This window comes from Myodes glareolus, chromosome 3, assembly GCF_982192425.1.
Source record: "Myodes glareolus chromosome 3, mMyoGla1.1, whole genome shotgun sequence".
Lineage (NCBI taxonomy): Eukaryota > Metazoa > Chordata > Mammalia > Rodentia > Cricetidae > Myodes > Myodes glareolus.
Window position 1 is genome coordinate 18,257,139 of NC_142028.1, and position 18,710 is coordinate 18,275,848.

The 18,710-nt window shown below is 38.4% G+C and overlaps 1 protein-coding gene across 1 annotated transcript in view; it reads left to right on the plus strand.

Moving 5' to 3' along the window:
• Positions 1-18,710, plus strand: part of Lrp6 (LDL receptor related protein 6) — a 120,582-nt gene that overhangs the window by 29,930 nt on the left and 71,942 nt on the right. Inside the window, exon 3 of the mRNA XM_085687252.2 lies at positions 13,469-13,666. Coding sequence (XP_085543378.1) covers positions 13,469-13,666 — 198 coding nt within the window. The remainder of the gene's footprint in view (positions 1-13,468; positions 13,667-18,710) is intronic.

The following is an 18,710-nucleotide window of genomic DNA, read 5'->3' on the forward strand; positions in this document are numbered from 1 at the left end:
AAATTTCTAGGACTAGAAATTCTGACTTTATATTTTGTGTATTGTAAGGCAGCTATGATCACCACTATACCACCAACTCACCGTTTGCATATTGCCTGCTAAGGTACTTGGACTTGATGCATTCTTATGAACAGTAAAAATATATAAAGCTTGAGTGTGTAGTTTGAGTTTTGACAAATGGAAGATGGGTGTGCCAACAGTACCATTATAACAGATTACTTTTTATATTTTAAGATTTTTTTTTTTACTAATGTGTATGTTAAGGGCTTTTATAGGTAGGGTTAGATTGTGACTTAGTATAGATCTGGTTCACTTGTTTTTTGTAGCTCAATTTTGATGTTACCTTTTTGTGTAATTACATCTTGCAAAGGGCAAATATTGTCACACCAGTTTAGATTTATTTGAACCGAAAATTTCTGAATATTTTTTATTTTGGAAAGTTGGATTCAGATCAAATGTATATGCTAAAATAAGAATTTTAGCATGTGTCAAATTTGTCATTTTGACATATTTTTACTTTCTTGGTATAACAGCTTTTGATGTCTTAAAAACTCAATATGAGCCAAGCAGTGGTGGCGTATGCCTTTAATCCCAGCACTTGGGAGACAGAGACAGGTGGATCTCTATGAGTTCAAGGCCAGCCTGGTCTACAGAGCAAGTTCTAGGACAGCCAGGGCTGCGCAGAGAAACCCTGTCTTGAAAACCCAAAAACCTAAACAAAACTCAAGTTTGTATTTACTTTAATCCCCTCTCAGTTGAAATGAAGTCTCTCTTCTGTCCTTTACTCCATTTATTTATTTTTTTTTCAGAAAGCATTACGAATGAATATCAGGCCAGACACAGCAATGAAATTATTTTCATGTGGACACTAATCAACAACTTATAACAACCTGGTATTGGTTTTTGTGATTATTGATGGATAGCAGATGTGCACACTGTTTGAAAGTAGGACTGTAACCACACACCCTTAATTTTTTAATATCAAATATGTTTACACTTTTAATTCAAAGCTAGGGTAGAAGCCATTGAGGCCAAAATAAATTAGGAGACAAGTAGGCTTCATAACTCAAAAAAGTTAATAACTGCTGATGGAAAGAGATTTCTCCTGTACAAGACTGTGACCAGACTTCTAAGAAGCCTGGGAGATGATTTATAAAACCTACTGTTTCCCTAATCTTCCTTTTGAATGTGTTGATAAAAATTACAGAGCATATTCTTTATTAAAACTTTATTAGTACTTCTAGATAGCCATAGTCCCCAAACAAGGCTCACTGCAATAAAAGACGAACTAAGCCTACTCCTTAGTCTGTTCCCACCAATTAGTTTTCACTTCTGAGTTCAAAGTAAGATGATAAGTGGCAGCTGAGGTAAGTTTTAGATGGCTTGGTGAGGGCGACATTTATCTTGAGACTGTTTCTGTCCCCCCAAGAGTTTCTTCTGCACACTCAGGTCTTGTGGCCCTTGATGCTTTTCTTCCCAGAAGCCATCTCTTGACAGGCTCACGGTCCTCACACTGCCTGTTTCCTTGTTTTCTAAGGAATAAAAAAGAAAAAAAGAACAGAAAAAGAGATTTATTTACCCCTTTAAAAAAGATTTATTATTATTAGTGCAATGCTTGCATCTATTTATGTGCACCATGTGGGTCTCTGGTGCCAGTGGAATTCAGAAGGGGGCTACTCATTTCCTGGAACTTGAGTTTGTGAGCCACTATGTGGGTGTTGGAAATGGAACTTAGTTCTTCTGCAAGAGCAGTAAGTGCTCTTACCATTTAGTTTAGGAAGATTAAACCGTTTACACATTATTTGATTAATCTCAAAGCCTTTACCTTGGTATTAAAGCACATTGAACAGAACTAAGATTGGAATAGAAAAATATATTATTATCAGTACTTTGAGTATTTCATTTAAGACAGTGGTTCTCAACCAGTAGGTTGTGACTCATAATAGTAGCAAAATTACAGTTGGGGGTCACCACAACACGAGGAACTGCATTAAAGGTCTCAGCATTAGGAAGGTTGAGAACCATTGATTTAAGAAGTACTGTAGGATTTGTCAGACTTCAGGGACAAGAGCTGAGGGGTTGAGGGAGGCGGAAGATCCTAGGCTCAGGTGTTTTGTATTCTTATCTATATTGCTGAATGCTTTTTAGCTTGCGAGAGATTTGTGCTGATGAAAACCTCATAATCACAGACCGACTTTAATATTTTGTGGTATTTATTATAGTATTGTTAAATATAAAGCTCCTTCCTTTTCCATTATTCTTAGAAAAGTATTCTAGAATGTCTACATAGCATATGTACCTGCTTTTTAATTAAACTCTTGTTTTGTGGCAGGACTCACAAGCTGTTCTGAGAGGTGCTGCTAAAAAGGCTTGTGATGTGAAAATTCAAGGTTCCCCCCACCCCGGCAAAGTGTGGGCTTGCTGGAAATAAACACTTCTGAAGAAAATCTTGAGTGTTTATCATTGCTTTTCTTTGCTGTTGGCATGTGAGATTACCAGATTGTCTGGGAGGATGATTTTAAATACTTTATTTTGATGTTTGAACTCTCATGTAATTTTGGGTTCATAAAGTAGTGTCACATATGGAGATTTAATTAGTGTTTTTCTGAATTGTTGATGAGCAAATTGCCAATTGCTTTATAAGTATCTGGAAATATTCCTTAGTGTTTTTTAGAGTTTCATATAAATTTCTTCATATTATATACCTACTGTGCAGTTTCTGATAGATCATTGTGAGCAAAGATAACACTTTGGTTTTTTCTGTTCTTGTTAACGATTTTTTACTCAGGTGAAGCTTGAGATTTTCCTGAACCTAGTGGCTCAAGGACCACACTTTGAGTAACAAGGTTTAGAGAGGGATAGCAGATGTTTTCTATCAAGGCGCAAATAGTAAATAACTTATGGTTTGGCAGGCCACATACGGTTCTTGTTATAATGCCTTTCTTTTTTTCTTTCTGGAGTTTGTTTTTCAACTCTTAAAATATGTAAGGATCATGTTAGCTTATAGAGCCATACAAAAACATGGTGTGGTCAGATTGCTGGTAATCACTTGTCTCTGAGAAAGGTGTATGCATTTAGTCGTTCCCAGAAACAAAAATTCTGAAAGAGTTCTGATGCCTTTTCAGCATTTTAAATGATCATGTGACTCGTGTGACTTTTTTGACCTAACTTATTGATAAGGTAAATCACTATTGCTGCTTTGAATGCCATTTTTTTTGCAGATTTAAAAAAGTTTAATGGAGACAAGGGTAAAATTCACCCTTTAGTTTCAATATTATAAACAGCTGCATACAATTACATTCTGTCAAAGGCAAAGCCACACATTAAAGGTGTAGGAGCAGATTTTAATCAGTAATATATTGCAGTGGGAAAAAGATTAGCATAAGCTGAACTCTAATTTGTACAAGAATGCTCATCCTACAAGGAAGCTAAGGGAAGAAGAGGAGGCAAAGGGAAGAGGTATAGTTTGTGAAAACTTGCCTTTATTTGTAAGCACATTGTATATTAAACTACAGGGTGGAGAGGTGGGTCCTCTGCTGCTCATGCAGAGAATCAGAACTCCTTTTTCAGCATCCATGTTGGGTGACTCAGTTACCTGTAACTCCGGTTCCAAGGGATCTGATATCTTCTGGACTCCTTGAACACTTGTGCCACCTGCACGTAGACACAGACACATACATAAAAACAAACCTTAATGAACTCTACAAGTGGTTACTAGAGCTAGTGATTTGAGAAAGACCCCAGATTGTCAGAGTGTATGCAAAGCAGTTATAGGGCTGGAGAGATTGAGTAAAAGCACCTGCTGCACAAACCTGCTTACCAGACTGTGACCCCTGGAGCTCATGGAAGGCTGAAGAGAGAAGCAGCTCAACAAAGTTGTCCTGTGACCTACTCTGTGCACTTGTGCTGTGGCACATGTGAAGTCATCCCTCATGTATACACACATACAGTAGCAAGGAACAATTGGAAATTAAAATGTTCAACTGCATAGCTTACAATAAAAGATGGAATGCCTAAGTGTAGAAACCTGCAGCTCTCTGCTGGAAACCGCAAAGGAGGAACTTAAGATGTCAAAGACCTAAATAAACTAAGAAATAAACTGTAATGGTGGATTGAAAGATGTAGTATTTGATATGCTAATTCTCCCATGCTGAGTAACACTTCCGGTTGTAAACAGACACTCAGCATAATTTAATTTAGAAATTGGCAAGCTATTCTAACACTGATTAAGAAAATCAGAGATTTAGTTGCTAATACTACTTGTTAGAAACAAAGAATAGTTTCATTGTTGCACAAAGGAACACATGAGAAAGGCAAAAGTAGCTCAGCAAGGCAATTTTTACAAAAAGAAATTTCAAAACAGACTAGCTCTTGCCTTCTAGGAGAGAAAGTTCAGGTGGTTTTTCTAACTCAGTTGGTGACTGTGCTATTTTTCCCCATTACCTGAGGAAATCGCCTCACAGATGATGGAGTAGAATGATAGGTCATTAGGGGTTAGTTTAATACTGTGTCTATTTAGCTGAATAATAATTGTAGATTTTCTTCTAGGGTCTATGATCTGTCTAGCCATAGCTTCTTGGGCTGATCATGGTACTAGGTGTGAATTTCATTTTGTGGAGTGGACTGTAAAGCCTAGTAGAAAGTGGTCGGCTACTCCCATAACTTGTGTGTCACTGTGCACCAGTCATTGTGTCTTGTTAGACACAAGTTGTTACTGTTGCTTACAGGATGTATGTCTCTATAAGAGGGATGGCTTGTTTTTCTTCTGGGAGCATTCATAGTACCTTCTAATACTAGGAAAGCTAGCCAGTAGGGGTGACATTTCCAGGTGTCACCAGCTTGGTTTCTTCATGTTCTATAATTCAAGTATGTAGTGTCTTAAGCAATAGGGTCTTATCATCAAGTTCCCGACGGTAGCCAGGAACAGGCAATAGCCTATAACATTTGGAGGTCTTCAGGGACTTCACTGGTCAATAATTCCAGAAGTAACTCATTCCTGGAATTGGGCCTTTTCTGTGTTAGCCTTGTTTGCTTGTTTGTTTTGTTTTGTTTTTCAAGGCAGGGTTTCTCTGTAGCTTTGGAGCCTGTCCTGGAACTAGCTCTTGTAGTTCAGGCTGGCCTAGAACTCACAGAGATTCACCTACCTCTGTCTCCTGAGTGCTGGGATTAAAGACGTTCCCTACCACTGCCTGACCCATTTTTACTTTTCTAAGTGTATGTATAGATATGTTTTAAGAACTTCAACAGTAATAGGTTTCCATATAACTTTTAGAAGAAAAGTTTTTAGTGTTATTTAGCCTTCCCATTTTCCCCCTTCTGCCCTCTTCTCCCTCACCACTTATCCTTTCTTGACCATATGTCCCCTTTAAAATTTTACTTTTTATTTTTATGTGTATGAGTGCTTTGCCTTGGTGTCAGATCCCTGGGATTGACTTACAGATGGTTGTGAGCTGCTATGGCAGTGTTGATAATTGAACTCTGGTCCTCTGCAGAGCAGGCAGCTAGTGCTCAACCCCTGAGCCATCCCTCCAGCCCCTATAATTCCCTTTTGTTTAAACTTTTATGCAGTGTATTCTATTTTCCCTCTCTTGAGAACATGGGCCCTTAATAACTTTCTGACTGCTATGAATATTCCTAATGAAACACATATCTAAACATTCAAACTTGCTTTTCCTTCTTTTTTTTTTTTTTCCTTTTTTTCTTTTTTAAGAATAGGGTCTCTATATAGTACAGGCTGTCCTCAGACTTATTCTCTGCTTGGGGTTACTGAATGCTAGGATTATAGGTTGGTGTCAGCATACCTACTTCAGTTGCTTTCTTGAGTAATGCAGTTTTGTTGAGGTGTTAGTGACTTGTAAGAATTGGTTTCTGACAAAAAGATTATTTTTAATTTTTTTTGTGTTGGGTATTTTGCCTTTGAGTATGCAACACATGTTTGTGTCAGGTGACTGGTTTCTAGAGCCTGGTGCCCACTGCCCTGGGACTGGAGCTATAGAGAGTTACGAGCCACCAGTCAAATGCTGGGGATTGAACCTAAGTCTTCTGGAAGGGTACCTCTCCAGGTCCAAGATTTGAAAAATCTTTTAAAAGAATATTTATTACACTAATCTTACTAGTAAAGACAAACTACAATGTATTGGGTGGATTAGCAAAATTAAATATATATAAAAAATTAGGTACTAAAAGTCTTGAAAGGTTATTGGGGGAAATTTGAGAGCCATTTGTTTTAATCCCAAATATTTTTAGTTACATTTTAAGGAGTAATTGTGAAATTTTAAAGTTCCCACTCTCAGATGTTCCTAAGAAATAGAAAGCTGTTGTGTGGGAAGGGATTATTTTGTGCTCTGCTACCATATATGGACTTGGAGAGCTTTTGGACCTCCTGAACTAATGTTTTGAGTCATCTGGTTAATGAGTGGAACACATTGACATCACCTGTATAAGAACCGAGGATGAAGACTAAACAGGTGCTGAGCAGACTCAGTCCACCTCACAGCTCTAAATCCTGTCTGGATTTTGAGACAGTCTTGCTTGTAAATATATGTGTGCACCACCATATTTGTCTGTCTGTCTCTGTGTATACATGTGTGCATTTGTGCACCTGTGTCAGTTCTCACCTGTGTATTGAGACAGGGTCTTTTGTACACAGCTGCATGTACCTGGCCTCTCAAGCATCTAATGATTTTCCCTGTCTCTTCCTCCCATTTCTTGATAGGATGTCCTGGGATTACAATGTGTGCCCTGCTGCATCCTGCTTTTTATGTGGGATCTAAACCAAGGTGGTTACATGGCAAATGCCCACTGAGTAGTCTCCAGCCCCTGTTTGAGACTTAATGGAGTTTTATTTACCCATAAAGGAAAATGAAGTTATGAAATTTACAGGAAAATAAATGAATCTGGAAGTTATTTTGTGAGGAAACTCAGACTTAAAAGACAAGAACCACATGTTCTCTTATATGTGGATTTTAGCTTTTAATATATGTGCATATATGTGGGTATGAATGTGGCTATAGGCCATGAAATGACAGGGAAAAAAGATGTTTTGAGGAAGGTGGGGTAATGAAACTTGTAACATGGAGACAGTGGAGGACTGCTGGGGATGTAAGGGTTCAAAGGGGGGACCAGGGGATTGGGGTAGGGGAATAGGATCAACAAAAATAAACTATGCATGAAAATGCCAAAATGAAGCATAGTGCATCTTACTCTAACAAACATGACAAAAATACATTGATTGCCGGGTCCACCTCAAATCAATTAAATCAGAATATCTGGTGGAAGAATCCAGATCGGTGCTGTTTTTAGTAAATTTCTTGGGTTGTTCTCAGTTGCCAAGGATGAAAATTCCGACAGCAGGCGCTTTCTCTTGTTATTTCATATCAGGAGCCAGGGAGGAAATGCATGCTAAAGAGAACTCACTCAGAAAATCTTAGTTTTTTTAATATCCAAGAACTGATTATCTCATAGATGTCCCGAAGCCTCCCACAATGCTGATGAACACTACTAGATTTGCATAACTAGCAACATTTGTTATGAATTTATGGGTAATGCTAACAGCTCACTTGGGGTTTCTCTCTCTCAACTCCATTGTTTGACTGGTTATGGTGATTAAGTATTGTTTTAATGCTGTGTTGGCCTTTTGATCTGTCATTTGCTCCCTTATCATTTATATCAATACACTACTGTCTTGATACCTGCACAGCAGGGAAATCAGGCTGCTAGTGTTGCCCTTGGCCTTGATTGTGGGAAGAGCCCTGTGATGTGAAAGTGCCCTTTGTCAGAAGTAGGAAGCTCTAAAGGGATTTGTTGGGATGGCTTTGGGTCTAAGAGTGTGTGTTGTCATTTATAGTTTTAATGAAAAGAACTCTTTTTATTGTAGTCACGAAAAGATTATAGGTAAAAAGCCGTTGGGTTACTTATATAATTTCCTAAGCATAGAACTTGGCTTGGACTGTCTGTATAGCTGCTGTGTGTAGTTGGTACTGTTCGCCGTGTGCTCATCACTGTTAGTGTGTTGATGTGAGAAGACACATGCCCCTAAAACTACTGGAGACTCCCTTTGGCTCAAAGAAGCATTAATGAATGCAAGTGGACTACAGCCTCACTGGAATGAATTGCTTGTGATGTTTTCTACTGCTTCCTCCTCTCTGTCTCTGCCACCACCTTTTCACACTTCATTTTTCTTTCACTTTTTGAGACAAGGTCTGTTTGGCCTGGGCCTGGAATTTGCTGTTTGTCCCAGGCTCACCTCCAACTCCAGGTCCTCGAGCTTCTACCCAAATTCTAGAGCTCCAGGTGCTTGCTGTCATAACCAGAAGTTGAGGTCGATCTGTCTGATTGGCAAGACTGGGGCTTGTGCACATGTTCTGATTGCAGGGGAGGACTGGAGAACAAATATCTGCTATTCTGTTTCTACACTTTCACGATGGGGCCCTATCTTATAAAATGAAGGATTCAATAAGTACACAGGGAAGTAGTTTAAATGCTGGGTATGCCCCTTTCACCCCCATCCCCCAGTACCAAGTTTCTGACAGCATTTTCTGAGTGAAAATGAATCCCAGTTTGTGGATATCTTTGCTACAGCTTGAATCTTGCTTGTGTTTCTTCCCTTTCTAATGTTGGAAGAATGATTGAGATATGATAATATAAAAGGAGATGGCACAAAATTTTAAAAAAGTGTATATAAATCAGGTCCTAAGAACAATCTACTTGGTCCTTTTGTTTTATTAAAATATTAAGGAAAAAATCTGGCTTCTACTTTATGCAAAGTACAAAATCAAAGCTTAGACTTTCCAAAGTTAGACTAGCAGCAGATCTACCACATGGATTAGAACAGTTGGGAAAATTATGAGAGACAGAGATGGTGGATGACTTAAAGAAAACTTTTCTGGACACACCAAGGCAGTTGCACATAGGAGCATATAGGGGTTGTGACAGCGTGCACAGAGGATACATGCTCCCCACCCCCAAAAAGCTCAAGTCAGACAGAAATATCAGTATCTCCTGTAAGCTTATGTCTCCTGTATTTAGTTCCTACAATAGCTGCCTCATGTATTCTGTTTTAAATTGTCATTATTTACTGTGGAGTGACTAGCATGGTAGAAGTTACTATTATAACTGCAACTCTTGAATTATTAAGTGTGCTTGCTAGCATTTTATTCATTTATTTGTTCATTTGTCCGTCTGTCCGTCCATCCATCCATCCATCCATCCATCCATCCATCTACCCATTTCTCTATCTAATCTAGTTTTTAAAGACAGGGTTTCTCTGTAACAGTCTTGGCTGTTCTGGAACGAGGTTTGTAGACCAGGCTGGCCTCAAACTCACTGAGATATGCCTGGCTCTACCCTCCCAAGTGCTGGCATTAAAGGTATGCACCACCACCACTACCTGGCACTTGCTAGCATTTTAAACTAGAATGAGATAAGATTACATATGCTAAAATACAGACGTAAGAAGGTGTATGATGTCTTTTGGGAAGAATGTTTACTCACTGTGTTTTTAGTAGAGGCAGGGCCAGTAGGAGTCCTGCATTTTTGACTGAGTTCTGCTTCAGTCTGTGAATGGTATACCACAAGAAGCCACCAGTAAGAGAAACATTTGTTACTCTTCTCAAGAGAATGTAAGGTAGGAAACATTAAAGGATGGATCTGGAAAGAGGTAGGCTTTGTATAAATGAATCTTTCTGTTGTTCAGCTATCATTGTTTCATTACTCTCTAATCATTTTTATTTTTCTGTATAGAATTGAGTGATACACATAAAAGGCATGTCCTGGGGACAGACCAATCAAATTCATTAATGGTTTGCTAATGCCTTAATGAGACAAGTTGGGGCTGAGAGATGTCTCAGTAGGTAAAATGCTTGCCAGGCAGGCATAACCTGAGTTTGGATTCCCAGAAGCCTTGTAAAACTGAACTGGTAGCCCAGCTGTAAGATCCTGTGGACGGCAGAAACAGGAAGCTCTCAGGCTAACAAGCCTAGCCTAGCCTATGCAGCAGTGAACAAGAGATCCTGCTTCAAATCAGATGGACACACCTCTCTCTCCACACACACACACACACACACACACACACACACACACACAGCCCTCATGTTTGTGCTACACTAATAATAGAAGCTGTGCTCTGGAGTTGCCCCAAGGTGGTCCCTTTTCCTTGAATGTTTCTTCTTCCGAGGCTCAACTCAAGTGTCTTTATGTCTAGTGGGATTAACCATTTTTCTGAGGTATATAAAGGAGAAGAGATCTAGAATAGCATTAAAATCTTTACTGATGTGTGGGTTTTGAATGGTGAACACTCAGATTGTAAATTGGCATGTCAAACTAATGAAATCCTGCCACAACGCCCCCTCCCAATTTATTGTGAATTCTTGCTCACCTTCTGTGCCAACTCATTCTTTAAATGCTACTTGTTTTGCTAAATCTTTCAGAAACTATTATATACTCAGCAGATTATTAAGAATGAACATATAGCGGAGGGCTGGGGAGATGTCTCTGTGGTTAAGAGCACGTACCATTCTTGCAGAGGGCCAAGTTTGGTTCCCAGCACCCATCATGTCAAGTGGGTCACAGTTTCCTGTAATTCCAGCTCCTAGGGATTAGATACCTCTGACTGCCGTGGGTACCTTCACACACATGCACATGCCCGCACACAGATGGATTCACACGTACCCCTAAAAATAAGATCTTAAAAAAATCACTGTGTGGGAAGTCATGAACCTCAGTAAAAGCAATATTTTTACTACTTCAAGAAATGAAAAAAATATCATTTTTTACCTTTTCTTATTCAGAAAAATGTATAAAACTTAAATGTGTCAGAGGCAATAAATCTTAAACATTAATTAACAAATTTTATGGGTGTAAGATACTCAAGTTGATAAGGAACATTAATCAATGGAAGGAAGCATTGCACTATTGGCGTTAAACTGTGGGAATGGTGATGTGTGGAGGGAAATGGCCAGGTCATGATAAAGACTCTGGTAGAGACTCAGCAGGTCAGAGCTAGCTTATGCTAATGTCCCTGCCCTCTGCTCCTGAAGTGAGAAACCTGCTGAGTGCAAGGAGGCCTTTGAGCTTTGTGAGCTAAGTCTGTTTTTAATCCTCCTGTAGAGGAAGAACATGAGGGACCAAGAGCTAAATAATTTATTCAAGGTTCCTGTAGGAAGTGGCCAAGATTATGTTCTCTGAGGCATGTGCCACACTGTCTCTCCTGGTAAGTGCTTCACAATTAGGGACTTGTAACTGAAGTATTAGAGTAACAGAACAGAATACAAACCCAGCATGGTAACTCAGGCCAGTAATCCCAGCATTTGGGAGGTGGAAACAATAGAATTAGGTGTTGAAGGTCATCCTCTGCTACAAAGTTAGCTTGAGGCCTGCCTGCATGAGACAGTCTCAAAGCAAAATAAAAGTAAGCAGAAACAGCCTGGTGTAGTGGTACCTGCCTGCCTGTAATTAATGTCAGCAGGAATTTTAACATGAGTTTGAGTATAGTCTGTGCTGTAGTGAGTTCAAGACAAGCATAGTTATGCTTGAGACTATATCCATATCATTTAAACACTCTATAGAAATAAAATCAACCACAGACTTAAGTATAAAAGTATAAAACACCTATAGGCAGCTTGATTTTAGGTACAGATTCGTGAAATAATTTTTACTGCTGTCCATAGATGAAAATACTGGCAAGGTAGACTGACCAGGGAGCAGTGTAAAGAAAATGAAATTAGCCACTTCAAGACTGTAAACGTACTGCTCTCTCCATTCTTCTTCACCCTCCTAGGTCTTTCTCCTCACTGCTACCAGTTTTCAGTTCCCCCTGTTTTTCTTGAAACATGAAGCCAGCCATTTGATTTTCAGCTTAAAACTCTCCGTGTTGCTCTTAGAATAAAAACCTTAAGGGAAACATGGCCTGCCTGCCTTCCTGTATAACTTTATCCTCTATGAGCTAGTCCTTCTCTTACTCAGTCTAGACAGTGTCCAATCATCACCCTTCATTTAGAAAGAATCTGCTTTCTTTTTAGTCCTTTAAAGACTAAAGCATGAGCCAAGACTATAGCATGAGCATTGGCTTTAGAATCAGAGATTTTTGTTTGAATTTCTCATCTCCATTTTCTAGCTGTGCAACTGAGCAAAAGTTTCCTTTATATTATGAACCTCAGCAAAAACAATACTTTTACTATATCAAGAAATAAAAAAATCATTTTTTTTTACCTTTTCTTATTTAGAAAAATGTCCCTCAATTTGAGTCTATTTTTATACAGTTTCCCTGAGACTAGGCATTCTGGGGGGACGGGCAGGAGTAGGATGTAACAGACAGTGCCTTGTTTTCAGTACCCCCACGGTGAGAGGTTTATCATGTCAGTTCTGTCTCTATTGATGACGACATAGCTTGTTTTTGGTATTATCATCCAGACTTTCTTTGTAGTTGCTATCTTCTTGTTAATAAGTAATCTGTAGGATGTACAATGAGATAGTGTAAATGTTTTTTTTTATTTTTAAAATTATTTTTAATTGAATTATATATTTTTCTCTGCTCCCCTCCCTTCCTTTTCCCTTCCCTTCTACCCTCTCCCATGATCTCCATGCTACCAATCTACTTAGGCGATCTTGTCCTTTGCTACTTCCCTCCTCGCTAGATCCTTGTATGTCTCTCTTAGGGTCTTCTTTGTTGTCTAGGTTCTCTGGGATTGTGAATTGTGGCTGGTTTTTCTTTGCTTTATGTCTACAAGCCACCTACGAGTGAGTACATATTATATTTGTCTTTCTGGGTCTGGGTTACCTCACTCTATGAGATGTTTTCTAGGTCTATCCATTTGCCCACAAATTTCAAGATGTCATTAATTTTTTTTCTACTGTGTAGTACTCCATTGTGTAAATGTACCACAGTTTCCTTATCCATTCCTCGGTTGAGGGACATTTAGGTTGTTTCCAGGTTCTGACTATGACAAATAATACCTCTATGAACAGTGTTGAGTACATGCCCTTGTGGTATGATTAAGCATCCTTTGGGTATATACACAAAAGTGGTATTGCTGGGTCTTGAGATAGGTCGTTTCCTAATTTTCTGAGAAATCGCCATACTGGTATCCAAAGGAGTTGTACCAGTTTGCATTCCCACTAGCAATGGAGCAGTGTTCCCTTTACCACACATCCTTTTCAGCATAAGTTGTCATCAGTGTTTTTGATCTTGGCCATTCTTACAGGTGTAAGATGGAATCTCAGAGTTGTTTTGATGTAAATGTTCTTTTTGCAAATAAACCGTGACCTCTGGCTTTGCACTCCTGGTGTTCCTTGTCTGTATCAGGCATATCTGTATATTGGTTTCAAGTAGTAGACTATTAAAATGTGGAAAAAAAGATGTCGGATTTATTTTAGTTTATTGTTTCTGAGAGAGCTTTATGCAATAGTAGTAATTAAAAATATTTTGTGGTTATGTCATGGCTTTATTTTTTTCTTTTTAATAATTTTTTAGGTTCATGTACTGGACAGACTGGGGAGAAGTGCCAAAAATAGAACGTGCTGGAATGGATGGTTCAAGTCGCTCTGTTATAATAAACACTGAAATTTACTGGCCAAATGGACTGACTCTGGATTATGAGGAGCGGAAGCTTTATTGGGCAGATGCAAAACTGAATTTTATCCATAAATCAAACCTGGATGGAACAAGTCGGTAAGATTGCCTTGTTTTAAATTTTAATTTTATGTATTTGACTGCATGAGTATCTGTGCACATATGGGTTTACCTGATCTCTCAGAACTGGAATCCCAGGTATTTGTGGGGCACCTCTCTATTCCATGAGTTTTGGGATCTGAACTTCATTTAATATGACTGCTCAGTAGGTGCTCTTACTGCTGACTCGTCTCTAGCCTGCCATGTCTTTTTCTTTTTAAAATTTAATAAAGCTTTATTATATCAACCAAAGAGTGATAGAGAAAGATATCCAACATTGAGCTTTGGCCTCTAAACATATGCACGCATGCACATGTATGTGCAGGCATGAATCAGCAGCATGTGCATGTGCACAAACATGCTCAGCTTCCTCACTCCCATGTAGATAACTTATGTGATGTCAACATTTTCAACATGTAGACTTAATGAGGCTTTGTTTAAAAAAACAAAGTACTGGTTGTCTGGGTGCACCTTTCTGTGGGTGCACATCCTAGCACTCAGAATGCAGAGGGATTGAATCTCTGAATTTGAGGTAGCAGAGAGGTAACATGGCTTCACTGTCTATGTAGGGGTGAACAGGGAGATAACATGGCATCACTGTCTGTGCAGGGATGAACAGAGAGGTAACATGGCATCACTGTCTGTGCAGGGGTGAACAGAGAGGTAACATGGCATCACTGTCTGTGCAGTGGTGAGAAGAGAGGTAACATGGCATCACTGTCTGTGCAGGGGTGAGAAGAGAGGTAACATGGCATCACTGTCTGCAGGGGTGAGCAGGGAGGTAACATGACATCACTGTCTGTGTAGGGGTGAGCAGGGAGGTAACATGACATCACTGTGCAGGGGTGAGCAAGGAGGGAGGTAGTATGCCATCACTGTGCAGGAGTGAGCAGGAAGGTAACATGGTATCACTGTCTCTATGCAGGGGTGAGCCGGGAGGTAACATGGTATATCATAGGATTTGAAAGTAGGGAAGCTCCAAAAGAACATCAGCTCTGAGGGACAGTAGGATGTGGCACATATTACGTTTGGCAGGTGGATTTCCGAGTTCCAAGGACTATCAGGGCTAAACAGAGACCTTGCTCAAACTTCTCTATACCCCCCAAAAATGATTGGCAGAACATAGGGAACATGAGTGGCTGCTCGCTGAAATATCTGGCAAGTGTTGTGTGTCTGTGGAAAGAACAGGTGGAGTTAGGAATTTAACCCCAGTGAACTCTTTGAAAACGGTAAGACCAAGGTTCATTGAATGGAAAGAAATTGCTTGGGAGAACTGTTTCGCAGTTGTACAGAAAGGCACACTGGAACAGGGAGAGATGCAGGGAGGAGAGAAGAGTTTTCAAGAAGGATGGGAAGGGGACACCTAGTGGCTCTCAGAAGCTAAACTTTGAACATCATAGGAACAAAGGGGATGTGTTTTGTGAAGCTAAAGCTACTTTAAATATTGCTTTCTTTTTAAAAGTTCAGAGAAAATATTTTGACAAAGGAGAGTCAGAAAAGAATCAGATTAAGTGCCGTTACTGCAAAGGAAGAAAGAATAAGGAACAGAATACACACACACACACACACACACACACACACACACACACACACACACACACACAGCATTCCAGAAAACTTCAACATAGAAGAGAAGGCAAACCTTTGTCTAAATATGACCAAAAGTTAATGTGAAATCAATATAACATGTAAAGGAAATGACACTAGAAAAGTTCTGAAATTAGATTACTAAAACTTAGAAAAATTTGTAAGTGAAAGAAAAAAAATCATTTTAAGTAAAGGAAAAACAAACAACTGAAGAACAAAAAAAAATCTACCTTAAATGATCAGTGACATAGGAAGTTTGGTAGAAGTTAAAGGGGGAAAATGTAATTTTATAGATCTTGATAGGACATCTAATAGAGACTTTCCAAGTGTCTCAATAACAATGAAAGACCTACAGGAAGATGTTGAAAAAAATTGAAATAAAAGCAGAAAGAAATTTCTGTATCTGAAATGAACAATTCTTGGAGTGAAAAAATCACTAGGGAATTTAAAAACAGCTGCCTTTAAACTTGAACAAAAACAAACAACAAAACAAAACAGAAACAAAACAAACAGGAAGCTTGATATAGGGCAAGGAACAGTATCAAGTGGAGGACTAGTGTGTTCAACGTCTAGATTCCAGAGGAAAAGAGGAAGAAAGGAAAAGTGAGAAATGTCTGAAGAAACCATTGCTGGAAACCTTCAGATCTGAGGAAAGACAGGAGTGCCAGTGTTTGAGAAGCTGTTGAACTTCACGCAAGAGGAATATAGCATAAGACAAATTATAAGCACATTTAGAAAAGCCAAAGATACACAATGTTAAAAGTAAAAAGAGAGGTGACTTGTTATGTACAAGGGAACTTTGATTAGAGAATAGGCAGAATTCTTAAAGAAACAATGTAGACCAAAAGGCATTTGGCCAGTTTTCAAAGCGCCAAAAGGAAAAAAAAGTAAACTTGGAATCCTATATCCATCAAAACTTCAAAAGTGAGTAAGAAAGTGAAACATTCCCAAATAAACAAAAGCTGGAAGGATCTTTCCATATAACATTTTTTCTTTGGGCAAATAAACCAGTAGGGTACAACAGACTGGGAAACTTGCTACACTAGTCCTCCTGAAGCTGGATGATTAGGATGTAGGAAATGCTCTTTGTACTTGGCTTTTGCATGGACTTTCCATAGTGCTTTGTTCATTTTTATTGTCTGAGCCGCGTCTCATTCTCTGTCTGCAGCCTCCTGAGCTCCTGCTAGTTTCTCATATTTATTTAACTTCTCCTGCTGCGGCCTCTGATTTAGTGTCACCAAATTATTTTTTCCAGATCTTATTTGTTTATTTATTACCCTATTATGTCTTAACCTATTTTAAAAACAAAATCCAGTTTTCCCTTTCACCGATAATTGAGATTGTTTGTATTGATATATATTAACAAATTTATGTTATATATACATGTATATAATACAGGATTGGAAAAATAACCTTTATATTTTTATGTTTCTAAATCTTTATAAAGAACGCATATTCCTTTTATAATCAGGAGAAAAATAACAACTGGGGAAAAAGAATTTGGGTATCAGAATTTGCTATGGTTTTGGTTCCTTTGTGTGTTTCCTCTCATTTCTAATACTAACTTTCCTTCTGGCTAGTCTGTAATCTTTTGGGGCCCAGTTTTTAAGCTTAGATTTTCCTCATGGGACCCAGTTAGATATTATTTTGAAACATTTTGTCAATGAAAAATTTCTTATGTGGGGGAAGCACATGCCATGGTTGGCATTTAGAGGTCAGAGGATAACTTAAGAGTCAATTCCTGGGTGGTGGTGGTGGTATACACCTTTATTCCCAGGTGGATCTCTGTGAGTTCAAGGCCAGTGTGGTCTATAAGAGCCAGTTCCAGGACAGCTAGGGCTGTTACACAGAGAAATCCTGTCTCGAAGATCAAACAAACAAAAACCAAGCAAGAGTCAATCTTTCTTTCTACCACGTGAGGCCTTCTCATCAGGACTTGGCCATCATGATGGTCCCCATTCTGTCAGTTTTAATAATAGTTCATTCATTAGTTCTGTTACTGAATTCTTTCTTAATGTAGATAAGATTTCATCATTGGACATATGATTTAAGAATGTTTCTGTCACTACAGCTTGTGTCTCCATTTTCTTGATAGCATATTTTGAAACAAATATTAAAAGTTTTTATTATAAGCAATTTATCAACTTTTTTTTCTTTTTGTGTTTTGTTTTTGTTTTTCGAGACAGTGTTTCTTTGTATAACTTTGGAGCATGTCCTGGAACTCACTCTGTAGACCAGGCTGCCTTGAACTCAAAGAGATCTACCTATTTCTATCCCCCAAGTGCTGGGATTAAAGTACCTGGCCAATTGATCAGTTTTTGCTCTTGTTAAATTGCTTTTGGTGCTCCTAGTAACCTTTGTCTGACATGAAGTGATAAATACTTTCTTCTATGAGAGAAATTCCCAAGAGTTTTATTAGTATAATGCTTACATTTAGATCAGATGTATGATCCATTTTGATTTGCTTGTGTAGGTTAGCTATTGAATTCCTTTATAAAATATATCCCTGAGAGTATTTTAAATGGATAGCTTGAAAAGGAATTCAGTGTTATATATTTATGTATTACAGTATAAGTATTTTACTCATAGTGTTGGAGATTGAGTCCAGGGCCTCACTACGTCCTATGGGCTGGGGTTTTACTCTAGGCCCTCATGTCTGCTGGGCAGTGCAGTACCCCGAACTGTATATCCTTTGCCCTTTATGCTATTGTTTATTTTTAAAGAAATACATTAATTTTTAAAGAATGTTATTATTTATGTGTGTGGGGAGATCAGAGGACAACTTTTGGGAATCAGTTCTCCCCTTTTACTTTTATGTGAGCTATGGGACCAAACTCAGGCTGCCAGGCTTGCCTAGTAAGGACCCTTCCCCATTGAGCCATTTTGACAGCCCTTCTTTATTTTTGTGGTGCTCAGTATTGAAACAAGGACCTTATACATGTCAGGCAAATACATTTATTCCTAGTCATTATTTTTAGTAGCAAAATTAGAACAGTTATTTTTCATTACTTAAGACATAGAAGTACAAACTATTTTTGTTTATGAATCATTTAATCTTACAATCTTGTTGAATTCGCTAGGTTTGGAAAGATTGGTTTTAAAAAAGAGACATGTTCTGTATACATAATCATATCATCTGTGAATAATACCATTTTCTGCTTCCCTTTAGGATGTGTGTGGGTGTTCTTTTGCTCCTCCAGGATCAGCACTTATTACCAGATTAGCAGAATGCTAGGCACAGATTTTTTTGTAAAGTGCTTTCTTCAGGTGAAGGAAGTTTTCTTTTATTCTTAGTTTATTGACTTCATTTTAAATCATGAATGATTATGGATCTTGCCTATTTATTTTATAGCTATAGAAATAGTTGGTTGTGTTTTTAAAAAAATAAACATTGTAAATTGCTCTTTTAATTGTTAAACCAGGCTTATATTTCTTGGATGAATTCTACTTAGTGATG